Below are 22,402 nucleotides of genomic sequence, written 5' to 3'. Positions count from 1 at the left end.
TAGAATAGGTTGCAAGTTTTTTACTTTTTTTATTTTAAAAAAGTTCAGATTATGTTCATTACTTTAATGTTAATAACAATAAAGGAACTAAAAACAGGAGAAGTTGTGATATGCTAACAAAAACATTGAACTATGAATTCTTTTTAAAAACAATAATTTTATTAAAAATTACCATTGCAATCATAAAACCTAATATAATATAAAAAAATAAAAGGCGCAAAACAAAATCAATAAAAAATAGAAAATAAAAATAAACAAATAGTAAAGAAAAATAAAAATGGCTTCCCTCCATCACAATAAGTATAAACAATATTAGTAACTTATCACATTCTCTTGAAATACATCAAATGATCTCTTCTTCCCATATCCCCCTCTTATCTCTAAACAATCAAAGCCTCATTAGTTCAGCAAAAGTCCATTAAGTGTTTTTACAGATAACAATATATATATATTCAATTATTTATTTTAATTCTATATTATGCATTACAATATTCCTTTAGAAATATTTCCTAAACATGTGATCAGCACTGTCAAAACGGACAGCACCAACAATTTGTTCAGCATTGTGAACATATCCATTTAAACTTCTCTATATAGCACCTGAGTTAAGGTATTTAGTCATACAGAATTTTGTTTGATACATGTACTTCAATCTACAACAAAAAATATTTATACATAAAATACCTTACCATGTATTATCAAACAAGCAGATTTGGGAAATATGTTTTATTCTATGTTCTAATTTCTTTGATTAGTCAAACAAAATTTAGAATTAAAAGCCTAGGTTCTAATTAAATGGATTAAATACTTTGCACATGCACTGTTGAAATACCAGATTAGGGATAGAACTTCTGGAGAATATCTATGTGGTTGCTAAAAGCCAACATCAAATTCATGGCACATAATGCAAGAACAGGACAGGAAGGCCTGGAGGAACGTTGTCCATGGGGTTGCGATGGGTCGGACATGACTTCACAATTAACAACAACAACAATGCAAGAACATAAGCCATATCTTTCTTTTATATTGTACATCATATTGCAGGATCCATTATGAATTGGTCACCAGGAACAAGAGGTTTTTATCTTCCAAGCTTTTGCACTCATGCTGAAGCCGATCTTCAGGGAACTTCTCCCTAACAGAATGTGTGCTGTTATGTGTATGGTATTTATAGTACCTGTTGTAAGTAGCTTTTCAGATGTTGATTGGAGTGTGTTGATGGCTGGCTTTTAAGTCATTAGCTGTCATTTGCTTGCATTAGCCTTCTACGTACTTCATAGGCTGACAGTAAATCAGCACTCCTGTTGACTGATGAAGATGGGCCCCACAGGAGTCTGAAAGCTCAGAAGACAAAACCTCTGAGGTCCCGGTGACCAACCCAGATTGGATCCTGCAACATTATCCTGGGACACGTATATTTGCCTTCATTTGTGTAAATCATGTATTATCAGACAAACTGCAGTGAAAATGTTTCAAGGGTCATTCAACAAGATCTTGGACTGATTGATCTCAAATATCTAGAGAATGAGTACATGAGTACAAGTAAAAAAGTGAATTTAAGAATCACTTTGGAAATTAAGAATATCTACTGATTCAATGGCTTAGGCCCTCTTTACTGATAGATATTTCCTAAATGGTTATCATTTTATGAATTCACCCAATGGCCAAATTCTATTTCATACAGGCATGTCTTTTATAGCTAGATAGATTAAACTTTCCTTATCATCTGATTTCCAATTCAAGAGATTTTACAAGCCTCAAAACCCTGTTGGGTAATTCCAAAATAAAACATGACAATCAGATTTTAAGATTATTTACCATGATACATTACAATTATTGATACTTCTCTTGGGATTTTATTTGATGTGCTTGAACTGAGAAGTTACTTTAAATCTATTTGATAACTTAGTTGCTTTTTAAATTTTCTATCCTCTACCATTAAATGTGTGCTCTCAATAGCACCAAGAGTGAGACTACTTTTTAATTTTCTTACTCATGGGGAAACTCTCCATGAACAGAGTGTCATATAATATTATAATCCTTCCCTTGCATTATGGGCAAGGGAGGGGCAGATAAGCTTTAATAAAACCCTCAAATTCCAAATACTGAGGTGGGAAAACTCTACCACTGAAGAAAGCCAAAATCCACTACTTTCATATTGTATGCCATCTTGAACTTTTTTTTAAATCAAGCAAGAATCATGAGAAGATTCTGATACTTAGAAAAATTGAAGGCATTAGAGAAAATAGGCTAACAGAGGGCAAGGTGGCTAAATACTATCACCAATGATACAAGTACAAACTTACAAGCTCAAAATAGCAGTCACTGACAGACATTCTTGGTGAAATTAGGTCTATCAAGTTTTTGAGAATCAGAAGTGACTCAACAGAACAATAAAAAAGAGAAGCTTTGTGAATAGCCAGAGTAACAGATATAGATTGTATAAAAAGATTTTATAATATGCAGAATATAGTTGGGGGAAAACAGAATGTGGGACTTTTCTAAGTAGAAAAGTAGAAAACTAATAAAATTGGAATCAGTGCAACAGGCAGTCTGCAGCAAATGCTACCTGAAATAAAGGACACAATTATAGCTGTAGGTGCTACAAGAGAATACAGTATGCAGTACTGAACTACTGAATCTTTGGTTCTCGTAAGTGAACCTCTGACAAGTAAGTACCATTCTGAAAAAAATGGGGTCTAGGGAGAAATAATAATATAACAAATGATTCAAGCAACAAGGATAAGAACTGAAGAATATGGTTGGCTGAATGACAGTAAGCAATATGAGGAAGTACACTTGGCGTCTACAAATCTAGGGAATGTGATATTATAACATGGGGGCAGAGTCAGGATTTAGTAATAATAAGGAAATGGTATCCATTATAGAGGTAGACCATACTGCAAACATGGTTCCGGTATTTTAGCCCACTCATGATCTCAGAATAGCAGTAAGAACCTACAATACTAAATAGTGTAGGTGTAGAATGCATACCATGAGACAGGATTCCTAGTGCTATTAGTTAAGAACAATGTATTCTACTATCTTTCTTAATTAATTTGGATTTTTTTTTTACATACATGGAAATGTAAGTTGAAAAGATAAGGGAAAAAGTTGAAAAATACAGATTACAAAAGGAAAACAGTGTGTGGATGTCTCCAAAATTCTTGGAATGAGACTTAACAGGTAAATAATCTAATATGTTTATCTCGTATTCCAGTGAGTTAGATATACTTATCAAGGCTTACATCCCAATGGTCTTAATAGTGACCTAATAGTTATTTCAGAGTAAATGAGAGTAAACATGACTGAATTGTTAGAGGAAAAATAAAAACAAAATAAACCCCTCCAAAACAAATTTGAAAGATATATTTCAGCATAAACGTAATGTTGACTAATTGTCACTTCACCATCAAATGCTTTAGTGATTAATCTAGATTACAAAATGCATATGAGAAGCTACAGAGAAGTATATGAAAAATAGAAGAAAGCTGTTATGTCAGCTCTCCAATATTAACTAAATTCATAAATTATACTAAATCATATAACTATATTTTTACTGAAGATTCTCAAACAAATCAAAGTTCACATCTCATGTTAAATCATAAAGCATGGTTTACTAAGCACGATGGAGCATCACATGGCTATGATTACTAGACATCTGGCAAAAGGTGATGTCCACCTTTTGTTTTTCATCTGGCAGGCATAATCTTAAAATCAAATATTGTCCAGCTTTATGAGTGTCTGGGGGGTTTGGGATTATTTTTACAACAATACTTATTCAAATTTTCATGTATTATGACATTGTAAATTGTCTGCTTCTTTCTTTCCTTCATCTCAATAGCCTAGATATATGATATTTATTTCCAGAAACCAGCACCAGCTCCTTCAAATCTATGATCACTGTAGGATGTAGATCACATGACTCATCATACATTTCTATGGTGAAATTTGAAAACCAAGTCATCAGCAATTATATTATCTCTAGCATATGTTCTTGAAAATAAAGATTTGTTGGATAAATACTGTGGTGGGAAAACCAGTCTTACTGATGTTGGAAAAAGTAATTTCATATATACATAGGCCTAAATTCATTTTTGCAATTTTTTGCTGTACTTGTCACAGATGACCAGAAAGTTGAACAGAGTAGCCTTCTTTTTTCATTTGTCCTCCTTTGTCTGTTCAGATATCTGGTAGCCCTACACTGGGCACTAAACCAAAACTGAACTTTAATTACAGTTTAGAGCACCATGTCAATCTCAACTCTCATTGGGCACAAATGAAAGTGGAAATGTGAGGAAGATGCTAGCAGGCATCAGGAGCCACTGCATTCTGTTGGACAATGTGGCATGCTTTGTGAATGGCACAAGCTGCATCTCTTCATGCATTTACACAGGCTGTACAGTACTGCATACATGTTTACTATTTATAAAATATACGATAAAGCCACACACAGAGATACACAACAGCTAAATTTTCCACAGGCAATTCTCCCTGGCAGAAGGAAAGGATCAAATTGATTTAGGTGACAATCCTGCTGACTTCTAAATGTGTTGAAGACTTATTTCTAGGTAAACCTACAAAGGATTATGGTGCAGATACCATAGGAGCAAATGGACAAGGCTGAACCTTCTGTGCCCAAATATATTAAAAGTTTGTTTAAATGTATATTTACCATACCTTATTTTTAATCAAGGAGGCATAGCCTGCAATGAAAGGAGTTGGTTTTGGATTGGTTGCTAAAGCTTAGACTAATTTTAGATAAAACTGGGAGACATGAGTATTGCAACACTGAATAAAAACTGAATAAATAATTGAAAGTAATGCCAACAGAAAGCTAATGATTCTCAGTCATCCTGATCATAGTTGTCTCAAAAGTGTTTTTTCAAAAAGTAACTGGACTTTTATTCCTTCAGGAAGAACAAAAATTTCGTTTCTCATCCAAGAAACTTCATCAGTTGTGATTTGGGGCGTAGGGGAGTGGTACTGACAGCTGAGACTGAATGGACTGTTGCAGACAGTGCTGAAGGATCAGAGGTCTGCAAACAAATACAATCCTTCCATCCCCACCACCACCGCCAAGGGGTCTAGAACCTGACCTTCCATCATCACCCTCCCCTCCCCCCCCACGCCATCACAACTGATGAAGTTTCTTGGATGAGAAACAAAACGTTCTCCTTCCTCAGGGGAGAAAAAAAAACCTCCAGTTGTCTTTCGAAAACGCACTTTTGAGACAACAGGCAGGTAGTCTGAAGCGCGTATAGAGGGAGGGGCTTTTAAGTCCTCCCGCCGCTTGATTAACTCTCTCGAGAGGGTCCGCGCATTCCCCGTCCGTGGAATCTGGGGACCGACAAGGCGGCTGCCAAGACGCCACGTTCGGTCGGAGGCGAAGCCTGAAGGCTGCTACTCACTGTGCGGGTCGCTCTTTTCCCGGACTCCGTCCACTCGGCCGTCAGGGTTAATCCTCAGGAAGAAGCCTCCGTTTTTGCAGTACAGCCGCTTGGGGTCCTTGAAGTGTCCAGGCGGGAAGGGGCCACCGCTGCCGCCGCCTCCGTCGTCAGGAAAGGTGGTAATGCCCCCCACTGCCGCCGCCGCCGCCATCCCCGCCGGGCCCGCCGTCACAGCCGAGGGCTCCCCTCTGGATGCTCTTCCGCCAGCTCTCCCCGCGCCTCGACGGCTCCCTCTGCCGCGGCCCCCCAGTATCGCCTTTCGACGGCTGCCCCGCGGAGCGCCTGTCTGAAAGGGAACGCTGCCTCACACGGGGAGGAAAGGCGGCGTTGGGGGTGGGGGAGAGAACGGGGCGTCCGCGTTGCCCTGGGTCGAGGCCCGGCTTTCGTTCTCCTTCCCAAACTTCTCAACGTCCCTCCGCAGCTCCGAGCTGGACGCTCAGTCAACCGTTTTGACCAGGCGGTCGGCAGAGCCCGGCCGGCTGAAAGCTTCGCCGCCTGCTGTGGCCCAAGGCGAGATGCGAAGGAGGGAGCCACTAACCGCCGGTGACTGCCTCGGGAGGCCCGCTCCGTCCGCGCTACTATTTACTTGCTTGGTGCCCCGGCCGCCCCCGGCCCCACCTCCTTCCTGCCCCCCCCTCCCCTCGGTGCTTCCCTGCGCTGGCTCTCTGCCTCTCCCCGGTACGAGAGAATCGCTCGCCCTGGCTCCGCTGCTGGAAACTGGGAAGGATGGAGAAGCGAAGAGGTTCCTTCCCGCCTCCTTCGCATCCCTTCGCGTAACCCTGCCCTGCCCAGCGCTCGCTCCACTCCGGGGCCCTTTTTGGGCCGGCTGTGGAAATCCCGGTTTGGCAATTGCTCCTGCGCGATCAGACCCCACTGCTGCTCCACCGTTAGACGGGCCCTCGGGCTAATCTAGAGGCCCCGGGACGGCCGGCCATCTCACAAGGGATAATTCGCGATTCTTTCGTGACAACCGACGGGAACGTTTCCTCCGCCTGTCTAAAGACACCAAAACAAAAAAGATCGAGGTGGTTGTGTAGCACTAAGGAATCAAATGTGCCCATTCAGGGCTTTTTTGGGGGAGGGGGAGGCAATGGAGGCAGTTGTTCTGATCCAGCACACGGAGAAGTATTTATACTGCATGGTACAGTATTTGTAATAATTAGTTGGATCAATATTTTTTATTCAAGGGCATAAAACTCCTTTATTTAAAGTACAGCCCCAAGTGTTACATTGCTGCTTAAAAGACAGCAAACCCTTTTGTATTTTCAATGTTTCTGCATAAAAGTGACTAAAACACTATCTCTTTTCCACCCAACTCCTAAAATTAGACAATGAAAACCCAATTTAACAAATGAGTCAAAAACATCAGGCTTATATGTTGATTTATTGAGGAAAAGGATCCAAAGTAACTTTTTCTGTGGCAAAAGTATGTGAACTTCTAGGATTATCAGTACATTTAAAGGGGATATTGGAGTCTGGTATTTCAGTCAATGAGAGAATAGTCAGGTGAGAGATCCTATTTAAAGAACAATTCAAGGCTTTCACAATCAAAATCTTATCTTCGCAACACAGGTATCTGGAATTGTGGCATGACTCAGACAAAGGAGATTTCTGAGGATGTCCCCAAAACTGTAATTGATGCTTATCAGGCTGGAAAGGTTACCTGTAACCTGGCTACACTGCAGAGCTCTAGATTTCTTGATCAGTATGTCTTGAGTAAAGCTTGGTAACCAAATGTTGCCAATGTATGCTGAAGGAATGACCATGGAATTTTACTTGTTGGGAAATTTTCAGAAGAAATTTTCTGGTTAGTTGGAATGTTAAGTCCCATAGAGATCTAGGAAGAGAGGAGGCATTAAGAAATGTTATGATCCTAGTGCAGAGTGAATTTCTGTTTGGACCAGTCCTACACTAATCATAAGCAAAATAAACATAGACTTAAGGGCAGCAAGGTTAGGGGGTATCATAGAGTTTTCCCCCATGGTGTCATTAATTCTTTCATTAACACAACTGACTTCAGTTTTTTTTAATTGTCTTTGTTTGCTATAGTGTGCACTGTTGGCATGATGAATAATTAACAGTTAAAAATTAGGTTTGAAGTTGTTATCAAATATTACATTTATTTCCCTCTCATGAAATGAGACCCTCATTTTTCCAGGGTACCACAATGGCCTGTGCTTAGGGCATCAGTTGGCTTCAATCCACCTATGACCTGGGCACTATATGGTGCCTGTTTATAGCTAAGAATATGCATGGCTTGGTAACCATATGACAGTAAAGAAGAACCAACCACAAGACAAAAAAGTTAGACCTGTAGAAAATGTAATCTCTTTCCATCATAGAATATGATGCTTGGAATCCCATAAGATCTTGTCCTCTTTTTAAATTAGTGATGTATGACTACAGTATTCTAGAAACTATTCGAAATAAGCCTCGTTTAATACAATAAATTTAAACATAGCAAAACATACTTGCATTTTTGTAAGCCTCTTGTGATTCAATTATTTCAATGAGGTGAAGTTACATTCTTTCTTTCTATAGCTATACTTATATTACAAAACAATCTGAGAATTGAAATGTGCCAGAATCCATTTCTGCTGGATGATAGAGCAGAACGATCTGCTTATGATGCTATTTATATTTCAGACATATGCAGGTAGTCCTCGACTTATAACCACAATTAAGCCCAAAATTGCTGTTACTAAGTGAGACATTTGTTAAGTGAGTTTTGTTCCATTTTACAACCTTTTGTAGGAGATGACCAGGATGAGCCCGAGGAAGGGCTCAAAGGCATCATCAGTCATGAGTCCCTGCACACCCATGAGAGATCTAGGTTCAGCCTACCTTGAATTCCTTCTTAACGCCTGCTTATTTCTTCTGACCATTAGTAATTCAGATTCTTGTGGAGAGCATAAGCTTGCAGTAAATCTTTATACTCATCTGAACTGCCTGAATCTCCTGATTTCCCCATTGGCTTTGCTTGTCAGAAGGTGGCAAAATGTGATCACATGATCCCAGGACACTGCAACTATCATAAATAGAGCCGAGGTGGTGCAGCAGTTAGAGTGCAGTACTGCAGGGCACTTTAGCTGACTGTGTTCAGCAGGTCAGCGGTTCATATCTCACCGGCTCAAGGTTGACTCAGCCTTCCATCCTTCCGAGGTAGGTAAAATGAGGACCCAGATTGTTGGGGGCAATGTAAATATATATATATATATACATTGCTTACTGGTGTACACCACTTAGAGAGTGCTTGCACTTAAAGCGGTATATAAGTCTCCTAAATAAATAAATAAATAAATAAATAAATAAATATAATTCAATTGCCAAGTGTCTGTATTTTGATCAGGTAATCATGGGGGGCTGCAACAGTTATGTGAAAAAGGGTCATAAGTCAGTTTTTTCAGTGCCATTTTAATTTTGAATGGTCACTAAATGAACTGTTATAAGTCAAAGATTACCTGAATACAAAAATCAATAGTCAAACATATAAAAGAATTCATTATTGGCTACTTTCTCAAACAGTTTTGAAGAAACTAGAAACATTGACATGAGTACAGAAAAGGTTCTTTTAAAATCATAGTGCAGTAACAGACTCGTTTGTCTTAATCATCCCATTCTGAATGTGATACTGCCAAAATTCACACCTTGCCTCATTCATTCAACTTAGACTCACCTTTCAATGATGAGGAGCCTGCTGAGCAATCACAGATGTTGTGCCAACTTCACGTTGAGCAAAAAAACGATTCAATCAACTCCCAAAGTGCTAAACAAATTACAAATTTGGCATATGTTCCTATGAAATGGGCAGGAATCAGCTGTGCAATCATGTTTATTTGAAAGAAATTAACTCTCTCCTGGAACACAACGAGAATAGTTAGGAAATGTTATCATCCTGGAACAATGAAGTCTCCTGTTGATTGGGTCAAACCCAGGATTATATTAAAACTAAATGCAAATAAAACTTGACTTGAATGTAAATTCTTTAATGAGAAAATGGATTGAGGATAAGTACATATGGAAACCAGATAATTTTTTTCATCTTAAAAAACTCTACTAACTGGAAACACACTACGTATTTGTGTCCTTTAAAGCAGAAAATGTTCTTTCTGAAAACATCATTTTTGGAAATGCACAAAATGAAACATTTTCTTTCAGATGACCCAGACTGACATTATGATGTAGACTTGAAGATGTTATGAATTTGTTTATGCTGTAAAAAATAAATTGCAAATTTTATAAATAAAACACTGGGGCACCCAGATGCAATAAGAATGGTACAATAAGGTTCGTATTATTCTGCCAAGTACTATTAATTATAGTTTTACATGGGAAAATACACAGTTTTATAATGTAATACCAAGAAACATTATTTATGATTTGACAGATAAAAAAGATATAAGCAAAACTGGATTGGAAATATTTTTTTTTCAGTTTGGGGACTACAAAACAGTGCTGTGTTGTAAAAGTTATGTAAATCTTGCGGCAATATATTGTAACCCTAAAAACATGTGGACTTGCAACATTGACTGAATGTTACAGCATATGATTTCCAAGAGTTGCTTGTGTGTCATCACCCAATATTATAAAATATCACATCTGTAGCTGTTCAGCTGTTCATGAGATCAGGATATCTAGGGGTTTTTTTATGACTATTCTTAAATTTGGTTTTTCTTTCCTAATCAAATGCCCTAGTGGGTCATAAGTTCAAACAATTCTGCATTTTAAATATTGCACATTTCTAATTAATCAGAAATTTACATGATATTATTTTAAAAATCACAGCATTACAAGAACATTCTAAGCAATGCAGAAATTAAATATAATCATTTTAGACTTTTTAATAGTGATCAAATCTCTGACATGTTTATTATCATATGATAATATAATGATCAAACTTTTCCATTTTTTTAAATGATGCCTAGGTGCATAAAGAACTTTCTTATTTTTTTTAAAAAAACATAGTTAATGAACAACAATTTTTAACAGTTGAATTAACAACTATGGGCTAACTCGCATTTCCTAAAGTGAAATATTAATCAGCGCTATGTTTAAATAATACATATCACATGAAGAGAATGTTCTCCATTCTTGATAGTTTTGTTCTCAAAGAACAGAGACATAAAAATTCACTGCTTTCTACTTTGCTTTCATTTCATTCTACAACTATTGCCATAAATCCACAGCATGAGGCCCAACAAGGGATTCTAAGTGCTTTGTAGTTAACTCATGTTCCAAGAGACTTACAAAGCAAGAGCCACTGAATACATCTCAACAAACAAAAAACCTGTACATAATTATAGCTTATTGTACCATTTGTTTCCCTAAAATCTTTCTAACAATGCATACAATGATTTTTTATTATCTTAACTGAACAAATGAAAAAAGCAAAGCTTTTTGTGAAAAGCTTCTTATTATTTGTTTAATACTTAATGTTAGAGCTTTTCAATGTTCCGTATATTTATCCACAATATCCTGTTTTCCCATTGATCTGGTGTTTCCTGAAGGAATATGAGTTTGAATCACCCTATGGACAGGAATAAAAAAAGAGCCAAACTATCTGGCAGTATATGTGTCTGTGCATGTGCATGTGTCTATGTATCTGTTTGTGTGTGTGAAGATTATCAGGTGAGGTCTCAACAGCTCTCATCCCCCTTCTCCAAAGACTTCTTTCTCTTCTTCATGTCATTGCACCATCCTACTAATGTCTCCCTTCCCTTCCCAACTCTCCTCTTCTTCCTCCCATGCCATCGGTTTTTATTCTCTTCTCTTTACACTCAAGTTAGGGTCCAAACTGTCCCAACTCAGGATCCAGCCTACCAGCTGATCTCTCCTATTTCTATAACCTAGGATCCAAAGTTTCTTACCACAGAATCTAGCCAATCTCCCCTATACACACAAACATGTAGGCATATGCATATGCCTATACACATACACATACCATACCTGGACAAGTAAGAGAACCTGGAATTTATGGAATGTTATTACAAAAGCAGACCTAATGAGAGGAGATATACAGTATGATACGTATGAGGAAGCATGGATGGACAGAAGACCTGTATCCACAGTAACTGAGGATACTCAAGAAGACCCAGAAGAATAATGGGATTTGCAACCAGCACCTAAAGCTAGAATATTACTACCACCATCTCCATTACAGAGCACAGCTGCTGTGTGTATAAGTTTTAGATGATGACAATAATAATTTTCTGCAAAATATGGTTTAAACATAAATGCCTGTTACAAGGAAATATTTAGAAGTCTAGAGTAATGTAGTAATTTAGATAGAAATAAATACATATTTTTTGCTTCAACTATTGTAGTCCAAGAACAAATCTTTATATTGTCACCAATCTTCTCAACTCTGTTTCATGCATTCCTATGTAATTTGTGTAATGGACACCAAATCTTTTTTTTTTTTAATTAAAATTTTTTTAAGTTTTACAACAAATCCCCTCCCCAACCCCCCCCACCCTCCCATACCCTCCCCCACCTCCCCAAACCTCCCAAACCCTCCCCCAAGCTTCCCAGAGCTGAATACAGGCTTACTTAAAATTTTTCAAAAAAAGAATAAAAAAACTTCATTAAACACATTATAATATACTCTAAACATTTTCTAGTATAATGAACTCCCTCCAAAACACAAATTTAAACATTAATTTCTTTGAATATCTATACCTACAATATAAGATCTAATTTCTCCCTCTTTCTTTATCCTCAAGCAAAAAAATACCATTAAAACTAAATACTCTTTAAATACTTTAAACTAAATACTTAAACTTCTTATCTAAAATTTTCATTCAATCTCCATAATCAAAAACATATAAATCCTAAACAAATATAGATACATTTAATTAAACAAGTTATCTTCTCTTAAAACTAATAATAATCATAATAATAATAAAAAAACCAATCATTGAACACATTATAATATACTCTAAACATTTTCATATCATACTTATATTATTATCCATCATTCTTTATAAACTCCCTCCAAAACACAAATTTGAACATTATTTAAAACATTAGAATTCCCTTATAAACATTTAAATCTTTACCAATAACAAATTCCATCCACCACATTATACCAATAACAAATTCCTCCACAATAAACACATTCCTTCTCTTATCCATAAGTCTCTTAAAGGTATCAGTCTCTCGTGTCCATAAACCTCGAAAAAAATGCTTTAAAATCTGCCCTTGAAGATAACTCCAATGAATTTGTAAATCCTGATTCTCCCACCAGCTCAGGAACCGATAACTGTGAAGCTTCCTTAACCTCCTTCTTCTGTTGGTCTTTCTCTTTACGTTTATATGTTGAACGGGTTGTCCTCTGCTCTTTCATCTCGACTTGTTGAGGCCCCCCAGACTGAAATTTCCCCTTTTTAATTAATATAGGCTCTTCACACTGCAATTCTGCCCTTACAGGTTGCTCCAAAAAGTTTGTAAATATTGCTTCTCCCGCAGAATCAGGAACCAATACTTGTGAAACTTCCTTGACCTTCTTCTGTTGATCCTTTTCTTTACAATTCTATGTTACGCAGGTTGTCTTCTGCTCCTCCGTCTCTGCTTGTTGAGGCCCCTGAAGTTTCCCAATTTTCATAAATGTAAGCAGTTCAGACTGCAATTGATCCTTTTCTTTATTATATGTTGCACAGGTTATCCTCTGCTCCTCCATCTCAACTTGTTGAGACCCCTCAAATTGAGGTTTCCCAATTTTCATAAGTATAGGCTCTTCAGACTGCAATTCTACCTTCTTCTCTTCCAAAGCTTTAAACTTAATAGATGGCGATGAACATACCCCCAGGACCGAAGTATAAAAGTCTTTTGCTTGAAAAACAGTATTAAGTCTATAACGTATCCCCAGGTAGTTCACCACCATTCCAATCGGAAAATCCCATCTGAACGAAATTCGTCTCTTTTTAAGTTCATCTGCTAAAAAAGCAAACTCCTTTCTTCTTCTTAAAATTTTAGATGGGATCTCCTTTAGGATTATAACATCTTGTGAAGCAATTTGAAATCTCTTCTTATAAAAAGCTTGTATAATTTCATTGCGCAGGGATCTTTTCCCAAAGTAAATTACCACATCTCTTGGCAAGTTCTTTTGCACTGCCACCACAGAATTAACTCTAAATAATTTTTCAATTTCACCAAGTATTTCCTCTTTTTCTTTATTCAAAATCACAGCAAAGTCCTTTGCAACCATCTCTCTCAGATCTCCTTGCAAAGACTCTCCCAAGCCTCTAATTCTTAGGGCATATTCCATTTGTCCATATTGAAGCATAAGAATCTCATTTTCCATTTCTTTTTCCATACTTTCAAATTTTCCCTCCATCAATTCCACTTTTCCAGCTACCTCTTCCACACGGGAGTTCAGCTTTTCAAAAACAGAGGCAACTCCTTTTAAAACCAAAACTATCTCCTGCCTCAAAATCTTATTATTTTCCTCTAAAATCTCTTTCATTTCTACCCTAATTTGAGATATAACATTTCCCATCATATCTTGCAAATCCTTCACAGTTATTGGCTGAACCAAGGAAGAGGGTGAGGCTATTGATTTGGATTGTTTCACTGATGATAAGACCGAAGAAGAAGCCACTTTAGGAACTGTAGGAGTCCCTAGATGCTTTGGAGCCATCTTGGAAAAAAAAATCTTTACTCCTTCTTAAAAATTACAAAAATTAAACAGAAAAAAAGAAAGGTTAAATCCAAAAAAAAATTCAAAAAAATCCTTCAAAAGGAGATCATTATAACGAAAAAAAAAATACTAAACCCTTTAGAGCCTTCTTAAAGAAATCTTTACTCCTTCTTAAAAAAAATACAAAAAACAAAACAAAAAAGTTAAACAAAAATAATAATATTTCTCCAGACCCAACATCAAAATCAAATCCACATTCCGTTCCAATCATTAAAAAAAAAAGGGGGGGGGGAAAGGATAGAGAAAAACACCTAAAGGCTTGCCAATCACCATTTTACTTTCCCTTTCAGCAAAAGGGAAAAAAAAAAATAAAAAGAAGGAATATAAAAATAAAAATAAATCTTTAAGCTAAAAATCCAAATAAAATCAAAGGGAATTAAAAAAAGTCCATTCCATTTTTTTAAAAAAAAATACAAAAAACAAAACGAAAAAGTTAAACAAAAATAATAATGCTTCTAAAATCCAAAAAAGCCGATCGCCATTTTATTTTCCCTTTCAACAAAAAAAAGAAAATTAAAACATCCATTCCAATCATTAAAAAGAAAAAAAAAAGAAAAAGGGAAGGAAAAACTCCAGAAAGCCTGCCGATTGCTATTCTACCTTCCCAAAGGGAAAAAAGAAAAGGAAAAAAAAGAACGCCGAAAAGCCTGCCGATCGCCATTTTACTTTCCCTTTCGGCAAAAAGTAAAAAGTAAAAAGAGGGAATATAAACATAAAAATAAGTCTTTAAACTTAAAATCCAAGTAAAATCAAAGAAAACAAAAGCTAAATCCTCTAGTCAATTCTGTCCGCTTCTAAGAAAAACTCACCAGATCTCTTTAATCGCGGAGGTGGTTGCAATGGCTTGTTTTGTCCCTAGGGACAAAAGCAGCTGGGAAGCGGAGACAGTCTGAACTCCGTGGGAGCACTCTTTTCACACCCCCCCCAAAATATTGGGGGTGCATAAGAGGCTCTACCACTATCCAGACAACCCTCTTCCCCCCCCTTTGCCCGGGAGGGGGATTTTGAACCGCTGAACAGCTGATGTCCGCTGTTCATAGCGATTCAATACACTTACCCAGGAGGACGGCTACAAGGTAGCCGCCATCGCCCGCGCTGATCCACCGGAAGAGCCCCGACACCAAATCTTGTAATGTGTTACCATTAAAATTTGAAAATATCATCTTTCAGTTTCTGACTTGGTCATTCAATGAGTATAGTTATCACATCCACATAACAATACCATAAAGATCTAGGTCTTGTTGATGGGAAGGCATATGCAGTCTCAGGGTAAGTATGGTTGGTTATGTTTTTTGAGGCAGGTGTATCTGGACAAAATGTTTATTACTTGGAGGGGAATGTTGAACCTTTTTTATCATGTCAGTTCTGTGCCAAGTATGTCTGCAATTTCTCAAATACGATGCATCTAATTTTCCAGCCAATCTTCAACAGCTAAAATAATTAAGTTGTAAGGGTATAAAAACCCATTTAAGTTTTCAGTAGTCATTGTTTCATCAATTCCTAAGAACAGAACACTTTCTATACAAGTAAGTATGATATAGTATTGCCCCATTATGCAAAAAATTAACATCACTACCATATATGTTATGTCATCATTATGCAAATGATATAAATCACAACAAATGTAATAAAATTAAGATAATATTAACATACACTTAATTCTCTCATTCAGTGGTAATTAATTAAGATTACTTAAACGCAATAGATTTGCAACTATCCAGACAGAAATTTGGTCTATTCTTTTCTAAGTTTGCTAAATGAGATCCAATTTAAGTTGAAGGTTCCCTGCATCTAGTCTTCATATATGTTTCTGCTTTATCTCTGCACAACCACCACTTTTGTTATATCCTAGCTTCTGTAGCCTCTCTGAAATTACAGCAACCCAGGTCCTCACTGAATGGATAGTCCTTCAGATTACCATCATAGAGATAACCCACTCTAGTTGCTAGACTTTACCAGTTTTGTGAAAGGTGAAATAATGATAACAGTGAAACAATGGGACTAACTTCCTCTATCCTTTCCGTATCTCTTGAATATAATATTGGAAATCAGCATTTCTTTGATTATATAAGAAAGTAGGTAAGAAAATCTTAAAGTCTTCCCTAAGAACCACTTAAACAAACTCAGCTCGGACTTCCGGTGGATCAAGCAGCGACGATGGCGGCTTTTTAAGAAGCCGCCCGTTCCCGGATCGCGTAAAAGCCGGCGGGACTTTGACAATCAGCTGTCCCGTAGCTTGAATCTCTTTCCTGGGAGAAAGGGAAGAGAAGAGCCATTCAGGTAGAGGAAGAGCTCCCCTGGATCCCTATAATTTTGGGGATCGGAGGGTAGAGCTCCCTCGGAGCCTGAGCCAACTCCGCGCTCCAGGATGTCTTTGTCCCGAAGTTCTGGGATGAAGCAAGATGCCGCTCCCACATCTGCTTTTTTCGATGGTTTTGTGAGTATTTAAAAGCAGACGGAGCAGACCAGGAGAAAGTGGATTTAAGATTGATTGTGACTTTAACTCCTGCAAGTATCTTCTCCCCCTTTTATTGTTTACTTTCCCTTTTGAAGAAAGGGAAAGTGAAAGGCAAAATGGCGACTGTCTTTCTTGTTTGATTTTGCAACAAAGTTAAAAGTTGGATACAGTTTATGTTTCAAATATAGAGGCAAGAATCTTGTTCCTCTTTTCTCTTTCTCTCCTCTTTTTTCTTTTTTATTACTATTATTATTTAAAGAACTGTGATATTATTGAGGCAAGAATTTTTGCTCCTTTGAATTTAAAAGAATGGCTTCAAAACATTTTGTCTCAGTCCCTAAAGCTTCTATCTCCTCCCCAATGACTCAAGCTGCTTCTCAGTCTAAACCAAAGTCACCCCCACCCTCCCCTCCTCCTGGAATTTCTCTTAAAGACTTACAAGATGCTTTAAAAATGAATGCTTTGGATATCAAAGAGGAGGTAAAAGATCTTATAATTGCAGAAAGGGCTATTACAGAAGAATTATTGGAGAAAAAAAATAAGGAAGTCGGAGATGATATATTATTTGCGTTTCAAGGTCTTGCTTTGCATATTGAAAGGATTGATGATAAAATGGAGGAGATTACTGAAAATGCAACAAGACTGGAATCTAGAATGGAGGAAGTGGAGAATAAGATAGAATCTACACAGGATGAACAAACCATTTCACAATACAGAGAAATGGAGTTTGCATTGCGTATCAGGGGATTGAAAGAAAATATGCAGGAAGATTTAAAGATGCTTATTGTTAAAGATATTGCTTTTAATCTTGGATGGAGACCAGAAGAAGTTGGGAATGAGATAGAAAAAATTTTTAGAGTCAACTCACGGGTTGCTAGACAGAGAAATCTACCAAGAGATGTGGTTATTTATTTTTCCAGAAGATCTATTCGCAATGAAATTATACAGGCTTTTTATAAACAGAGGTTTCAAATTGCAGCCCAAGATGTGATAATTTTAAAAGAAATACTTCCAAAAATTCTAAGACAGTGGTTCTCAACCTATGGGTTGCAACCCCATTTGGGGTCGATCGACCATTTTTGGGGGGTCGCCAAAGAAGGCGATCCACCATTTTCTCCCCTCAGGGAGAAAGTATGGGAAAGTTTCTGGTTTTAAAGTCAATAATCATAAGACTAAGATATTATCTAAGAATATGTCAGTTAATGATAAGGAAAGTTTAGTTAAAGCTACAGGTTTTCAGATGGTGAAAAAGGTTAAATATTTGGGAGTATATTTAACTGCTTCAAATGGAAAATTATATAAGAATAACTATGAATTATTATGGGCAAAAGTACAAAAGGACTTAAATGACTGGAAAAAATTGCAATTGTCACTGTTGGGGAGAATTTCAGCTGTAAAAATGAATGTTCTACCAAAGTTTCTTTTTTTGTTTCAGATGATACCTATTTTTAAAAAAGATGTAAATTTGGAAGAATGGCAGAAGGGTATCAATAAATTCATTTGGGCTGGGAAAAAACCAAGGGTTAAGTTTAAGATTTTGCAAGATGCCCAAGAAAGAGGAGGACTTAAAGCACCTAATTTGAAATTATATTATGATGCAGCCGCCTTAACTTGGATAACTGATTGGCTTAATTTAACAAACAAGGATATTCTTTCTCTTGAAGGGTGGGATTTAATGTATGGTTGGCATGCATATTTAATTTTTAGTAAGAAAGTAGACCGGGCTTTCAAATCACACATTTTGAGGAATGCCTTACTTCGAGTTTGGAAAAAGTATTATCATAGGTTAAATTACAAAATATCTATCTGGGGGATTCCTAGACATGCAATCGAGGGAATTTCTAAGGGGATGAATTTTGACAAAATTTCGTATAAAGAATTATTAATTTGGTCAGGTTTGGACTGGCATTTAAAATCCTTAGATGTATTAAGGCAAGAAAATATTCTACAGTCATGGTTTCAATATTTACAAATAGTGGATAGGTGGACTGTAGATAAGAAAGAGCGAATAACATTAGAAGATGAAAATTTGGTTATTCAGATTAAAGATCAGAATCAGGCCCATATAAAAAGATTTTGAGGATGGTATTTACCTTGGGATCTAAAGCTAATGGAGCTAAAAATATTCTTGGTCAACAGATATGAAATTGAGCAGTTAGCAATTTATACATAAAATATTTGGCATTTGTTTGATTTGGCTAACTAATTGGCTATTCCAAAACCCCTTGAGGATGGCTTTCTTCAAACACTAAAAATGTTAGTAATAATTATAAATAAAATAAAATAATAATACTTTAATAATAATTAGCCTGATCACTGATCTTATTGGTTGATTTAAGTTGGTCCTCAAACTAAAAAAATATTTTCTTACCTCATTGTATTTTTCTTACTCATTTATTCCACTTAATAGACAGATCCTTTGTCCCTACTTTATTACGTATGTATAGGGTGTAAAAGAATCCAGGAAGAAAAATTAGTCATTTGCACTCCTTGGGTGGGTTTCTGTTTGTTAAGGAGTCACTACCCAACAGCAATCTATCTCATTCTTTGTGTTAGCACACTTTCATTCCAGTCACATGAAGTTAATCCTTTAATCATTAAACCAGCAATACAACTCTACTGAGTGCTGGATCAAGTCTGGTTTGCTGGGGTCATGTCTTATTCAAATAACAGGAGAATATTTTCCTTCTTGGATAAGACATTAGTGGGTGGTGCTGGACTTTTCTTAAGTTATTGGTCACAGGAAAAATGAACTTGGTATTTGCTAGTATCATATATTTGTGGCCAATTTCTACATATAGAATTTGGCTAAAAAGCAGCTAATGATTAACAAGATAATTAGATAACGTTAAGGTTAAATGTATCATTTCCTACCATTATCTTCAAGTGTGCAGAATTTCTGAAAAGTAGGAAGAAATTTATCCTACAGAAAGAAATGCAATTTTCACTCTAAAAGACATTCCAGATCAACAGCTTTTTCTCAAGCCTTTACAACCCATAATTAAATCAATTGGATTATCTATAACTATTTAAGTTATGCCAATAAATATTTATGAAAACACAATAACAGAATATTTATATTTCTGAAAATGGAGCAAATATCAATATTATAACTATTTTCAAATTTCCCAATAGCTAAGTGTTCTTTTCTTTTATCTGATTCACAGGTCCCTGCTTTCAAGTGCACCACTTCCAATTCAAAATAGGTAAACATATAACTCACTTAGAAAAAGAGATTGTTTCAGTGGCTGACACCAATGGGAAGATAAATCAACAGAAGTAATGGGAGATGCTCACTTACTGTGCCACACTTCTTGTTATTGTTCTTGCCACTTGACCCATAAATAAGTATAAAAGAAAATCAATGCAGCTTATTCCCAAGAAAGTTACAGAGAATTATACCTTTTAATCTCAATACTTCTGAAAGGGAAACAGGCAAAGATGATTAGGGGATTTAAGGCTAAAACATATAAAGAACAGTTGCTAGAATTGGGTATGTCTAGTTTAATGAAGAGAAAGACTAGGGATGACATGATAGCAGTGTTCCAATATCTCAGGTGTTGCCACAAAGAAGAAGGAATCAACCTTTTCTCCAAAGCACCTGAAGGCAAGACAAGAAGCAATGGATGAAAACTAATCAAGGAGAGAACCAACCTAGAATTAAGGAGAAATTTCCTGACAGTCAGAACAATTAATCCGTGGAATAACTTGCCTCCAGAAGTTGTGAAGCTCCAACACTGGAAGTTTTTAAGAAGAGACTGGACAACTATTTGTCTGAAATGGTATAGGGTTTCCTGCCTGAGCAGGGGAATGGACTAGAAGACCTTCAAGGTCCCTTCCATCTCTGTTATTCTGTATTCTGTTTATAACCAATGTCAATGAAAGCATACCAATATCAGTATACAGTGGGATTTTGAGGAAAGAGCTAAATCCAAACCAGCAGTTAGCCAAGAAAGCAAATGTATAGTTCCAAATATTAAAAAGATCAAAACAATGAAGACCTCCTTACTACAAAATACATGAGGCTTGGATTCCTGGCCAAAGGTCATCTAAGGATCTCCCTGATAAGAATGATTCAAATCTAACTTTTATAAGTCTTCCAATTTCACTCCCAAAACTGACCCAGGAGCTTATAACTTGGAGTACTGAGTGCCTTACTGGCCTCTAATGAAATGCATCCCAAGAAATTGGGTATGGCCAAAACAAAAATGTAATATAATGTACATTTAAAATAACTATTTAATTAAATGCTATCAATATGACTATTTTCCATATGGCTAACACTTTTCCTCATGTCTCATTTGACTTTGATGGCAATTCTTGTGGAGATATGGGGGCCTCTACCCCAGGTTCCTGGTGATCCCATGTGGCCCAAAATACTCCTCTCTTCTAGCCATTTGTAAATTATGACACTACATCTTTCTCTCAATATCTTCCCATATTACTCTTTCATAGGGATCTGTGCAAACCAGCCAGTCCCTTAAATTTACATAGACAACAATGATTTTTGGGTGCAGCTGCCAAATGCACAACCATACATATCACTTTAATATAAAGCATGCATCAAAGGAATGTGCTATAATGATAGATTAGTTTTATGGAATGAACTGGTAAAAAATGCCAATCAGAATGGAGATAATTCGCTTTTAAAAGATGTACTCACACTGTTCATTAGTTAAACTGAACTCCAAATGTGTATTTGTTTTCATTTCTTATTTTTATCCTATGGCTGCATGAGTACTACTCTTTTATTATATGCTTTAATGTTATGCTTGGATTAAAGACATATGGGCTAATTGAAAGCACATTTCCACAATCCTCAAAACATATGGCTTTTTGCAGCCTAGCTAACATAGGGATAGTGAATAATAATGGCAAAAGCCTGAGGAGTGGAAAAGTCTGGAACAAAAATGTTTGCAGTTGGCATCACTGTCAGATGAAATGACTAAAATACAATTCTAAGTTACGTCAGAGAGGAAGCATGTCTAAAATGTTGTAGTCATTTAATTCTGCTGCACTTAAAAACTGTCTGAATTGTCACTCAATTTGTATTCTTGACTTCATCATATCTTATCAGTATAAGACCCTTAATACAATAACAAAAGCACTTAGACTTAAATACTGTTCCATAGTATTTTACAGCCCTCACTAAGTGATTTACAGAGTCAGCATGTTGCCCCCAATAATCTGGCTCCTCATTTTACCAACCTCAGAAGGTTGAGTCAACCTTGAGCTGATCAGGATCAAACTCCTGGCTGTTGGCAGACTTTGCCTGCAATACTGCATTCCAACCATTGCACTATGACGGCTACCATTAAGGCCCTTAATAGTGCACTTAAACCATCATGGTTTATGGAAATGGTTTAGTTTTATAGTTTTGTTCTACAACTGTCTCTGAAATTAGATTAAATTAAATTGAATTAAATTAATAAAATATTTATTCAGATAAATGTTTCTCCTGTTCTTACAATATCTGTCTTCCATCCTTCTGAGGTTGATAAAATGAGGACCCAGATTGTTGGGGGCAATATGCTGACTCTGTAAACCGTTTAGAGAGGGCTGTAAGGTACTGTGAAGCGCTATATAAATCTAAATGCTATTGCTATACTTCTGGATAATGGAACGGGACCTAGACCTAGGTTGTGGGGCCACCACAAAGAGATCCACTGACCCAATCAAATAACCATGGTGGAATTAAATTTAATTCAAAACAGAACTCCCTTGACAAGTGTAATCGTATTTCTATCCTTCTAAATACAGGTAGGCTTCCAGAGAGGCCTTCAGTAAGACAAGATT

At 36.6% G+C, this 22,402-nt stretch overlaps 1 protein-coding gene across 4 annotated transcripts in view; it reads right to left on the bottom strand.

Moving 5' to 3' along the window:
* The window catches only part of FGF2 (fibroblast growth factor 2), a 36,157-nt gene extending 16,868 nt beyond the window's left edge, over positions 1-19,289 (bottom strand). The window contains exons 1-3 of one of the 4 annotated variants that reach the window (XM_039320173.1): positions 18,978-19,289; positions 9,127-9,307; positions 7,114-7,287 (exon numbers count right to left, since the gene is read on the bottom strand). In XM_039320173.1, coding sequence (XP_039176107.1) covers positions 7,114-7,216 — 103 coding nt within the window. In that variant the 5' untranslated portion in view covers positions 7,217-7,287; positions 9,127-9,307; positions 18,978-19,289. Of the gene's footprint in view, positions 1-5,411; positions 6,057-7,113; positions 7,288-8,294; positions 8,435-8,576; positions 8,638-9,126; positions 9,308-18,977 lie in introns of those variants that run through there. The other 3 variants (XM_039320175.1, XM_039320174.1, XM_039320172.1) reach the window with 3 other exon arrangements.
* Positions 19,290-22,402: the final 3,113 nt, after the last annotated feature.

Source organism: Crotalus tigris, unplaced genomic scaffold (genome assembly GCF_016545835.1).
Source record: "Crotalus tigris isolate CLP2741 ecotype Arizona unplaced genomic scaffold, ASM1654583v1 scf7180000023625.2024221, whole genome shotgun sequence".
Classification (NCBI taxonomy): domain Eukaryota; kingdom Metazoa; phylum Chordata; class Lepidosauria; order Squamata; family Viperidae; genus Crotalus; species Crotalus tigris.
The sequence above is the reverse complement of the archived record's forward strand: the minus strand, read 5'-3'. Positions and strand labels throughout refer to the sequence as shown.